Source organism: Phragmites australis, chromosome 17 (genome assembly GCF_958298935.1).
Source record: "Phragmites australis chromosome 17, lpPhrAust1.1, whole genome shotgun sequence".
NCBI classification, from domain to species: Eukaryota; Viridiplantae; Streptophyta; class Magnoliopsida; order Poales; family Poaceae; genus Phragmites; species Phragmites australis.
In genome coordinates, this window is record NC_084937.1 from 29538012 (window position 1) to 29550147 (window position 12136).

The 12136-nt window shown below is 49.6% G+C and overlaps 3 protein-coding genes across 3 annotated transcripts; all 3 read left to right on the top strand.

Moving 5' to 3' along the window:
- The first annotated feature begins 1406 nt into the window (after nucleotides 1–1406).
- Nucleotides 1407–2757, top strand: LOC133896611 (glucomannan 4-beta-mannosyltransferase 1-like). The gene is given in 3 exon segments (XM_062337210.1): nucleotides 1407–1427; nucleotides 1430–2020; nucleotides 2149–2757. Coding segments are annotated over 3 exon segments (1221 nt in total).
- Nucleotides 2758–3389: 632 nt separating this feature from the next.
- On the top strand, nucleotides 3390–4857 carry LOC133896613 (uncharacterized). Its single transcript, XM_062337211.1, has 2 exons — nucleotides 3390–4114; nucleotides 4304–4857. The coding sequence occupies exons 1-2, from the start codon at nucleotides 3892–3894 to the stop codon at nucleotides 4537–4539; spliced, it is 459 nt and encodes a 152-aa protein (XP_062193195.1). The 5' UTR covers nucleotides 3390–3891; the 3' UTR covers nucleotides 4540–4857.
- Nucleotides 4858–10378: 5521 nt separating this feature from the next.
- Nucleotides 10379–11419, top strand: LOC133897334 (uclacyanin 1-like). Its single transcript, XM_062338033.1, has 2 exons — nucleotides 10379–10694; nucleotides 10786–11419. The coding sequence occupies exons 1-2, from the start codon at nucleotides 10406–10408 to the stop codon at nucleotides 11136–11138; spliced, it is 642 nt and encodes a 213-aa protein (XP_062194017.1). The 5' UTR covers nucleotides 10379–10405; the 3' UTR covers nucleotides 11139–11419.
- The last annotated feature ends 717 nt before the right edge of the window (nucleotides 11420–12136 follow it).

A 12136-nucleotide genomic window follows, 5' to 3' on the forward strand; every position in this document is an offset into this window, starting at 1 on the left:
GCAGCAACACGACCTGGAGGCTGCCGACGACCACTGCTGTCCCACAGTCCTCGTCCAGATCCCCATGTTCAACGAGAAACAGGTGACATCACCATGCATCTTCTTCTTCCCTCCTCGGATCCGGCCCTATAGCTAGCTCCGGCAGATCGAGGTTCTTGTTGCCTGAATATATTGTTCTTCTTTAGCTAATTGCCCACTGGTCTGCCATTTTTTTTTTTTTTTTGTACAAGCGCAACCATGCATGGTTTATGCATGCAAAACAACCAAAATGGAGTGCTGTGTTGATGATACGCATGATCACCATGCATTATCTGTGTCATGTGTAGGGCCTTGCATTGGTGTTTAGATTCTTTTCTGCGCGCGGTTAGTTAAAGTTGCTGCTACGGCGCTTTGATTTTGATTTATTTGTTTCGTCGTGCAAAAGAAATCAAAGCTACTTTAATTTTTACTTGCTTTTTTCCACTGCTAGCTAGCTTGCAAGTACGTGTTTCTTGTTAATTTCTTTCCACGTCAAAGCTACAGAAATTCTTCGCTGCTCGGTGCTGGATCGCTAGCTACTTAATTAGTATGCTATAGGCATTATAATATGTTAATTTAGGTAGATGGTTTTCTTTGTTTATTTGCATGAATATTATTTTTTGAAGCAATTATATATATTGCTTGCATATACCTCTGCAGTCTAGGATTAATTGAAAGATAGAAATATGCTATTGCTAGCTAGCATGCATCGGTATTAAGTACTCGATCTGTTACACTTGCTGCTTAATTTCTACACTAGCTAGCCAGAATTTTCAAAAATTACAAAAAACAAAAAAAAGAAGCCTGACAGTATAAGAGTTTGTTTGTTTCAGCTGTGGATTATGAAAAATAGTTTATAAATTATGGATTATGAAAGCTGGATTATACAATCTAGCTCCCAGATTGTAACAATCCAATAATCAGCTTTACATCAGCTTCTACAGATTTTACAATCCAACCTATTTATTTAAACTTTTACAATCCGCAGACTCCAAGTTGAAACAACAGACCCTAATGTAGGTCAACTCTAGCGATTGTCGCTATGCTGAGATGACGATGATTTGCATCATCATGTCCATATATATATCGTCAGACTGTTTGTTTGCTTGCATTGCATTGCTAGCTTATATAGCTTTGTGTACACTCGTACGTACTTTGGTATGTATGTATGTTTATAGTCGGCTGCACATTTATATATAATATTTTGGAGATATATTGATCAATCGATCTTGTCAGAAACGAAACGACAATATATATTAGTCCAGATAGTGTACGTACTGCATGATCCGATCTGCATCTGCATGTGCGTGTGCAGGTTTATCGGCTGTCGATCGGAGCGGCGTGCGGGATGTCGTGGCCATCAGAGAGGTTGGTGATCCAAGTGCTTGATGACTCCACGGATCCGGCCATCAGAGAGCTTGTTGAGGTTGAGTGCGCGCGCTGGGCGGGCAAGGGCGTGCGCATCCAGTACGAGAACCGCAGCAACCGCAACGGGTACAAGGCCGGCGCCATGCGCGAGGGCCTCAAGAAGCACTACGCCAAGGAGTGCGAGTTCGTGGCCATCTTCGACGCCGACTTCCAGCCCGACGCCGACTTCCTCCGCCGCACCGTGCCGCTGCTGCAGCGCGACCCCGGGGTGGCGCTGGTGCAGGCCCGCTGGCGCTTCGTCAACGCCGACGACTGCATCCTCACGCGCATCCAGGAGATGTCCCTCAACTACCACTTCGCCGTGGAGCAGGAGGTGGGCTCCGCTTGCCATGCCTTCTTCGGCTTCAATGGCACCGCCGGCGTGTGGCGAATCGCCGCGCTGGCGGACGCGGGCGGCTGGAAGGAGCGCACCACCGTCGAGGACATGGACCTGGCCGTGCGCGCCAGCCTCCGCGGGTGGCACTTCGTCTACACCGGCGACCTGGCCGTGCGCAACGAGCTGCCCAGCACCTTCAGGGCGTACCGCTACCAGCAGCACCGGTGGTCGTGCGGTCCCGCCAACCTGCTCCGCAAGGTTTCCTGCGCGCCTTGCCTTCTTTAATCTTTCGGTTAATTGATTTGTCGTCAGGAACAAGCGAGCGGTACGTTGTTTAGTTTAATTCAATTCTTCGTCGTCGTCTTCTTCTTGTTGGAATCAACAAGGTGCTCCCGGAGATCCTGCGCAGCGAACGGGTGTCGCCGTGGAAGAAGCTGCACCTCATCTACGCCTTCTTCGTCGTCAGGAAGGTGGTGGCGCACCTCGTCACCTTCCTCTTCTATTGCGTCGTCATCCCGGCCTGCGTGCTCGTGCAGGGCGACGTGCGCGTGCCCAAGTACGTGGCCATGTACGTGCCGGCCGTCATCACGCTGCTCAACGCCGCCTGCACGCCCAGGTCCTGGCACCTGCTCATCTTCTGGATCCTCTTCGAGAACGTCATGTCCATGCACCGCTCCAAGGCCGCCGTCATCGGCCTGCTCGAGGCCAGCCGCGCCAACGAGTGGGTCGTCACCGACAAGCTCGGCAACGGCAAGGCTACCGCTCCACCTCCAACGAGGAAGAAGAAGAAGCAGCAGCCGCCGCCGGCGAGAAAGAGGCTATGCAGCCGGGAGGTGCATGTTCTGGAGCTCGTGATGGGGGCGTGCCTGCTCTACTGCGCCGTCTACGACATGGTCTTCTTCGGCCGAGACCACTTCTACATCTACCTGCTCCTGCAGTCCGCGGCGGCCTTCGTCGTCGGCTTCGGTTACGTCGGCGCATTCGTGCCCTCCTGAGTCCCCCATGCCGCATCGATCATATCAGTGAATGAATGAATAGCCCCGACATACATAGACATACTGATCATGCATCCATCCAACTAGAAAAGGACACAACATGCAGATCCAATTGACGGTTCCAGATCGACCATGCATATTTTCTCCTCTCTCTCTCTCTCTCTCTCTCTCTCTCTCTTTAACACCGGACTCCCTAACCAGAAGCCTACTTTGAAAGTAATTTGGGAGTGTACTGAGACGGAGCCCTCACCGGTTCAGCACCTCCTTGCGCCTTACCACCCGGCACCATACCCGTTCGCATTTTCTCCTCTCTCCTTGGTGATCGATTGTCATCCACCCTTGTACTACTTGATTGTAGCCTTGCTGGGAATAATCATGAACAAATTTAATCAGGCTCAAGTGGGAAAAGGCAACAGAAAAAATTCCTTGCCAAGCTGCTATGTATGCTTCAAGTAATGAACATAAATACTACTCCAGTAGGGAAGGAACACTAAAGAACTCTTTGACATTATCTAAATGAGTACGAGTTCAGCAACAAGCTATATTACTCACCAACAGACCTGGGCTTATTCTTGTCCAATCACGGGGCATATATCAGAGCTACTCTGACTTTCAAGAGACATTTTCACAATGTCATATCTGTGCAAGAACATATCGCCTTTCTGTACATGCATCAGTGTCGTATCTTTTGTGTATCCTGATTAGGAAAACACAAGGTGCTTGGGATATCGCTATTGATGTTATTTAGTACTAATAGGTATGCAGATGAAGCCTGTACACTCATGTGAGGTCTGCCTTTATTTGGAGCAACTGCTATGGTGGTCCTAATATCTGGTTACATGCTAATTTGTTGGTTTAGTGAATGATGCTTCATTTGGTGAACGGAAACTAGTTTGTTAATGCCTCGCAAATGTATGGTGTAAACTGGTTTATTTGGGTCTCCATTGCTTTGTTAGTACATAAGGACATGTATATGACATATGCACTTGAATTCCAGCAATCTTTGAGGTTTTCTTTTCTTCTGTTTTTGTTCATCAACCACCGTACTTTCTGTTGCCCTAATAGTATTCGCCGTGCGTATGAACATCATTTTCCATATATTCTATTTGGCCCCATGCAATTGCAGAAATTTACATGGATGTAATACTTACATTCGTGAATGCTTTCAGGAAGGCAATTGGGAAGGCTACTGATAACCCAGAGGTTGTAGAAGCAATTGGGGTGCCTATAGTTAGAGGACCATGGTATGATGCTTCTCTTGCCGGGGGCCATCGACGGAGATCTGTTTCATGTACATTCCCTGTATCTGGTCCACATGGGTCAGGATTTTTGCAGATTAAGGCTATCCGAAATGGAGGTTATTTCTTATCGTCAGATACCATGTATTTGTCAGTGTCTTTGCTTAAGTGTTTTTATTGCATCCATCTTTTTGGTGAACTAGTGCTTCTGTTTTGTTAGATTAATATGTTCAATTTTCTCCTTTCGTGTGCCTGATTAGTTGCCTGTCTGAAATAAGATGGAAGACGGAATCTGTTTTGTTGTGCAGAGGATGGTCTTCTTTCCTTTTTGCGGCATCACGACTGGGAGATACTTACCATGGAAGCTCATTTGCATGTGCCTTCATATGGTGACAAGCAGAAGACACTAGTTAAGGTGAATCTTGCAAGCAATCGCGGTCCTTCTGGTACTCGTGGGGAATATGAGCAACCTGAGTGTTGTGAACGCATTTGTCGGCAAGACCACGCGCGAAGGAAGAAGCAGCAGGCGGCGTCCACAACTTAAGAGCGCATCCAGAGCATGCTAACGACATCAAGTGCCTTGAGTCCGTTTCAGTTGAAGTTAGATTGAGTTAGTTTGAGTTGATTGAGTTGAGTTTGTTAGCTATTTGTTAGGAGATTCATTTGAGATTGTTAGCTCGGTTTGTTAGGGCCGCCTCTATATAAAGAGCACGGCGGAACTCTTAATGGACAACAAGGAATTAGCTAGCCACGTAATCGGTAGTTCAGAGCCTCTCTCAAGGGCGAACACGCCATCGCCTCCTTGTCTCAGCGAACAGCCAAACTAGCCATAAAATCTTTGGTATCAAAGACTTTTCAATCATGGGTGCCGCTGTCTTCGTGCCTAACTTCAAGGCCATCGTTGACCAGATTCTCAAGGGCCTTGAACGCCAAGACGGTCAAGGACAAATTCCCAATCCCCGTCATCGACAAGCTCCTTGATGAGCTCAAGGGCGTCATCTTCTTCACCAAGCTCGACCTGCGGAGCGGCTACCACCAAGTGCGAATGCACCTCGACGACATTGAGAAAATGGCATTCCGCACCCACCACGGCCACTTCGAGTTCGTAGTGATGCCGTTGGCCTCACCAATGTGCCATCCATGTTCCAGGCTCTGATGAACGAGGTTATGCGCCCATTTATTTGTCGCTTTGTACTGATTTTCTTTGACGACATTCTGATATACAGCAAGTCATGGTCCGAGCATCTTCAGCACGTCCGTGCGGTGTTCGGTGTTCACAGTCCTATGCGCTCACCACTTGGTCCTAAAGCGCTCCAAGTGCCTCTTCGGCGAGAAGAGCGAGGCATACCTCGGCCACGTAATCACCGGCGACGGCGTGGCCATGGATCAGGCCAAGATCGAGGCGGTTCAAGCGTGGTCGTTGCCGCGAACACTCAAGGCACTGCGCGGGTTTCTCGGTTTAACCAGGTACTACCGCAAATTCATCAACAACTACGGCGTGATCACGACACCGTTGACGGCCCTCTTGAAGAAAGAGGCATTCCAGTGGAATCAGGTGGCCACAGACGCCTTCACTAACCTCAAGACAGCGCTCACCACCGGCCCCGTCCTCTAACTCCCAGATTTTGACAAGGAGTTCGTGGTTGACTGTGACGCCTTCGGCTCCGGCTTCGGCACGGTTCTTCACCAAGGCCACGGGCCCATCGCGTTCTTTAGCAGGGCGGTGGCGCCGTAGCACACCAAGCTGGCCGTATATGAGCGCAAACTCATCGGGCTTGTGCAGGCGGTGCGCCATTGGCGTCCGTACTTGTGGGCGTGTGACTTCACCATCCGCACCGACCACTGCAGCTTGAAGTACCTCCTCGATCAACGCCTTTCCACCATTCTACAGCACACATGGGTGAGCAAGTTGTTCAGGTACACCTTGAAGGTTGTGTTCCGGTCGAGTCGCCAGAACGCCGCGGCGAACGCTCTATCGTACCGCGACGAAGAAGCAACGACCACATGAGCGCATGCCATCTCGCGCCCCGAGTTTGCCCTCTTTGACGAGTTCCAGTGCGAGGTGGAGTACTTGCCTGAGGTCATCGCCAAGCGCCACGACATCACCGAGGGCATCGAGGGAGCAACATGGACTCTGGTGGACGGATTCGTTCTGCACCGCGGTCGTATCTTTGTCCCAGAGTCATCTGTGTTGTGGCCGCAGATTCTGGAGACGACGCACGGCACCGAGCACAAGGGCATCCAGAAGACGCTCCATTGTCTTCGAGCTTCCTTCTACAACCCGCACGCCAATCGGTTCGTCCGCGACTTCGTGCAAGGATGCTCGGTGTATCAATGCAACAAGACCGAGCACCTACATCCGGCTAGTCTGCTACAACCGTTGGACGTCCCGCACGCCATTTGGGAAGACATTGCCCGCGAGTTGGAGTTCAATGTCGGCGACCGGGCGTGGCTCCGCCTTCACCAACGCTCCGTGACGACCATCACCAACCAGACCTGCGCCAAGCTCGCTCCACACTACTACATCCCGTTCCAAGTGGAGGAACGCATTGGCTCTGTTGCCTATCGTCTCTGACTTCCGCCCAAGGCGCGCATCCACAACTTCTTCCACGTGGTGTTCCTCAAGAAGCACCATGGTGACACTCCTGCTGATGTCGTGCCTCTACCGGTGATTGCCCACGGTCATGTGGTGCCATCGCCTTCGGTGGTACTGCGTGCGCGCCTCAACCATGGCTCTTAGGAGCTGCTCGTGCAATGGGTGGGACAGAGCCCAACTGAGCAACATGGGAGTGCCTCAGTGAGTTCACAGCGTGCTATCCGGACTTCCAGCTCGAGGACGAGCTGTTTCGCAAGGAGGGCGGAAGTGTTATGGACGCATTTGTCGGCAAGACCTACGCACGGAGGAAGAAGCAGCAGGCGGCGTCCACAACGTAAGAGCGCATCCCGAGCGCGCTAATGACGTCCAGTGCCTTGAGTCTATTTCAGTTGAAGTTAGATTGAGTTAGTTCGAGTTGATTGAGTTGAGTTTGTTAGCTATTTGTTAGGAGAATCATTTGAGATTGTTAGCTCGGTTTGTTAGGGCCGCCTCTATATAAAGAGCACGGCATAACTCTTAATGGACAATAAGGAATTATCTAGCCACTCAATCGGTTGTTTAGAGCCTCTCTCGAGGGCAAACACGCCATCGCCTCCTTGTCTCAGCGAACCACCAAACTAGCCATAACACTGAGAGTGAGAGTTAAGTTGCCATATTCTCTGATCAGAGGCACTGCATGCTATCTTCCTGGCCTCAGTTGGCAAAGAAGATCTTGTGTAAGCTAGGGTAGCTGGTCTGGTCAATCGTTGTGATATGTGATGAATTCAATGTGATGTGCGTATTTTGTCGGTGAGGCCGACCCAAAGAGAAGAGAACCGATAAAACAGCGCCCAAGGAGCAGCAGTTTTCTTTTTGTTGTTCCAAAATTAGCAGCAGCAACAATAAGAGTCATCTGCAAGCACACAATCATGCGCGCACGCGGTTATATTGGTTCCCCTCCAATTGTAGCTAGCCACTGGTTCATATATATATTTATCTCGTTCTGGCCAAGAACAGCTTAGCCTGGGTCGATCTGATCTGGCAGCAGAAGAGATTAGTTCTGGCCTTCACCTTCTAGATAGTAGATTGATGAGATTCCTAGATTGATTCATTCATCGATCGACCATCCAGTGCGTGCGTGCGTACTTGTTGAAATACTTCTTCTCTTCTAGGGCCGACCGAGCGTGCACTGGGTGTCATTAGATAGACAACCCAATCGAATTGAATTGATTTGAATGCTTAGGCAAATTCGAATTTGCTCAAGCATTTGTTTCCATTCCGGGTGCGAGTTGGAGATCAAGGCGGGAGGCAGCAATGGGCATCTTGTGTTGCTTCCAGTCCCACTCCGGTTGGAGGAGCGGGAAGCATGGAGGAGGAGACCACCATGCTGCTTCCTCCTCGTAGGCGGCTTCTTCTTTGTCTTCTGCTTCGTCCTGCCACAATAATGATCGTACCGAGCAGCGGGCCGGTGAGAAGAAGAGCAGCAGCAGCAGCAACGTCGACAACAGCAACCTCATCACCCTCGTCAACGAGATCGTCGTCGAGTCAGGTACCTACCTTAATCACCTCAAGGTGGGCAATTGTTTGCTTCCACATGGTGTAATGGATGATCGATTCGAATGGCGACACTCACACATGCAGTGAGCTACCGTCACAAGCGCGTGGCGGAGGAGATCCTCAAGATGGGCAATGTCACTGCGCACGCCTTCACGTACACCGAGTTGTCCGAGGCCACCGGCGGCTTCCGTGCGGAGTCGCTGCAGGGTGAGGGCGGCTTCGGCCCCGTCTACCGGGGGCGCCTCCCCTCGAGGACATCGGGGCCAGAGGTGGCCGTCAAGCAGCTGGACCGCAACGGCATGCAGGGCACGCGCGAGTTCCTGGCGGAGGCACTCATGCTCAGCCTGCTCAAGCACCCCAACCTGGTGACGCTGCTCGGCTTCTGCACCGACGCTGACCACCACATGCTGGCCTACGAGTACATGCCGTTCGGCTCCCTCGAGGACCACCTGATGGACCTTCCCCCGGTCGCGTGCCGCTCGACTAGGCCACGCGCATGCGTGTCGCGCAGGGCGCCGCGCGCGCCTCTCCGACTTCGGGCTCGCCAAGGTTTGGCCCCATCGGCGACAAGACCCACGTCTCCACGCGCGTCATGGGCACCTACGGCTCACCGGCAAGCTCACCACCATGTCCGACGTCTGCAGCTTCGTCGTCGTCTTCCTCGACATCGTCACTGGCCGCCGCGCCATTGACACCACCTGGCCGCCCAACCAGCACAACCTCGTCCACTGGGCCGGCCCGCGCTTCAACGAAACCTGATTCCCAGTGCCCTTCCAATATCACATGTATTCATCACGTCCAATATGTATGCATCCCTATATTAAGCATAGAATATTGTAGAATACAATATTTTCTCATTTATGTTATGAACTCCGGCTATAATGTAATCATATGTATTGTGCTATCACTTCTAATATGTACGTGATTGTGGTACGTACATGCTATCTTCTGTAATAAAAGTTTTTTTTGTGCGGTTAGAAATTATGTTGCGAAATCATTCAACCTACAACAAATTAACATCGTCCAATTCTTTTATAATAGTCTTACAGATACACACGATAAACTGTATATCTACCAAATAGTATTTACTCCTCTGCCTACCTCATTCACAACCGACGCCCAGGTATAATTACCTACTAGCATCGGCAGCGAGTAATCACGGACGGACGCGAAGGGGCGCGCCTCCCGTCCTAGTTAGTAATACAGCCGACGAAGTAGCATGTTTGCAAAACGGTTCGTGAAGTCCAGGTTTTTTCTCTTGCATCCCCACTATGAGCATTTGGGCTTTAAATGTTTACATGGGCCGGTTTCCACTGGGCTCCTGTTCAGTATCAGGCTTAATCTTGTTTTTTCACTGCGGCGTACTATTGAAAGTGTGTTTCTTTTTTTTAGATGAGAAAGTGTGTTTCTGGTCTACTGCAAAAAAAAAAAAAAAAGAGAAAAGGAGTGAAACCGCGTTTCTGGAAGAGGTTGACCGTGTCAAACCGAACCAAGTGTCCGTGGGCAAATGTGTTGCATCCAGACGTATGTAGATGCATGCGAACAACATGAGTATTTTTTCAAGGTTTTCAGGCTTGGATGCAACATATGATAGTTTAATTGCACGTGGTGCGATGTATATAAGTAGATGAGAGTAGTCAAAGTCAACAGCACGGAATTAAGCTTCGATGACATACAGCATGCAGGTCAGTCCCAGACTTTTCAGCTACAAATTAAAGGCGGCTGATCAGCTCTAACAACTCCATTTTTCCACCACCAACAACAACTCAAAGACGGCTGATGAGCTAAAGAATTTAGCAAACGCGCATGCGTATATGCGTAGGTGATGACCTGATGAGATACAAAATATATATATGCGTAGGTGATGACCTGATGAGATACAAAATATATATGTATCCCAGTCCCAGCTACCTGGTCCTCGACAACGACACACGCACACCAGGTAGGTATGCCTGACACGCGACGACTCTGTTCCAATTCCAAGAGAAGCGTATTTTGTCAGAGTCAGAGCATGCATGGATGGATGGAAAAGTCAGCTGAGCGAGCCAGGCCGGCCAACACGCATGCAGCTCCAGGTACGGCCATGGACTTCTTCGAATCATCTTCATCCACTCATCATCACTCGGTCGGGTCGGTCCATCGATGATGTATGAAATGTATGACCAAGTAGTAGTTGCGAACTGGTCATACATAGCTTATACCAGTTAGTAGCACAACAGCAACGAGGACGACGCATATGTTGCTGCTGATATATCTGTCACCTACCGCGATCACATATATGCAGCTATATATATCCACGCAAACCCAACCCCAAGGATCAGCCACCCATCGATCAATCGATCTCCTCTGCTCGCTCGATCGCCCCTTCCAGCAGAAAGCAGCTGCCATGGCAAGAATCAGCAGCAGATCTGGAGTTCTTGCCGTCGCGGCCGTCATGGCAGCAGCCGTGTTCGGCATGGCGTCGGCGGCGACCTACAACGTCGGCGAGCCGGGAGGCTCCTGGGACCTGCAGACCAACTACGCCAACTGGGTCTCCTCCAAGAGGTTCCACCCCGGTGACCAGATCGGTCGGTGCTTACTGGTTCATTCATTCATCTATCGTTGATCGATTCGAACAATTAAGATTAACTATATATATGTACTTTAATTTGCACGCAGTGTTCAAGTACTCGCCTCAGGCCCACGACGTGCTGGAGGTGAACAAGGCGGCCTACGACTCCTGCTCCACTTCCAATCCCATCGCCACCCACAACTCCGGCAACGACGCCATCGCCCTCACCTCCCCCGGCACCCGCTACTTCATCTGCGGCTTCCCTACCCACTGCACCAACGGCATGAAGCTCAAGATCGACGTCCTGCCAGGGGCCACATCGATATCCCCCGCCCCGGCCGGTGCTCCCAACGCCAACTCTCCGCCGCCTCCGTCGGCGCCCGCTTCCGCCGCTACCAAGGGCGCCGCCGCCACCGGTTTCGGTCTCGCCGTCATGCTCGCCGCCGGCCTCATGGCCTAATTCAATTTAATTCCCTTCCTTTTATACATTATATTGTGCTACCTACCTGCTACGTACGTTACTACTAGCAGCTAGCTAGACATGCATGTACGTATCATTTGTGTATTTTTTTTTTAGAAAGAGATATATGTTGCTGTATGTATAGAGAGAGAGACATGCACACGTACAGTACCTGTCGATCAGCTAGCATACATGCATGTAGTTTATTAATTGTTCTCTATTCCAACCTTGGAGTTCTGTATATTGATTTCAGAGGTGACAGCTTATCTTTATTGCGATCAGCTTCTTAATTGTTAACGTACGTACACTACCGATCGGTCAACACATATACTAGCTAGTATATAGGTTTCCACTTAAAATGTAAAAATATTTTTTTTATCGAAATAGTTATGATAAATTATAAAAACAATTGGTGGTGCCGAGGATCCTATATTCTAGCTTAAAAAAATTCAGCGTGAAACCTACTTTTTACAATGACTAACAAAAAGATATGGACCTCCTCTAAACATTCTATTATACATGCTCTTATAGTGTTCATACAGGGCTTAAGAGTCTAGCTTTAAGCTTGTTATTCTTCTCTAGCTCACATTCTTTTATGAATTTGATATATTTTTTCTTTCGTGTGACTGAGTCAGGATTGCTTTTATTAAGCTGTATGGCTCTTGCTTTAATTTTTTATTACATTAGAGAAAAATATTTTAGCCAAAATCTCTATGTAGTACCCATACCATTTCTAATGGACAGCTTATCCTATTCTCTTAAAGAAACTTTTAGAGGCCAGTTAACCACGATAAATATAAAAGTGAATTATCAATGCAGAGTTGCAGACACCTACACAACAGATAAGAAACTCATTACAGGCTTTACCCTTTTGTATTACACTCCTCCAAGTTCAATACTGTGCAGAGCTAGGGTTTCTTCCGCCGCCACCTACAGAGCCCCTCTCCTTCCTCTGGTGCCCTCGCCGGAGGTGAGAAGGAGCGAGGAGCCCTCCTAGT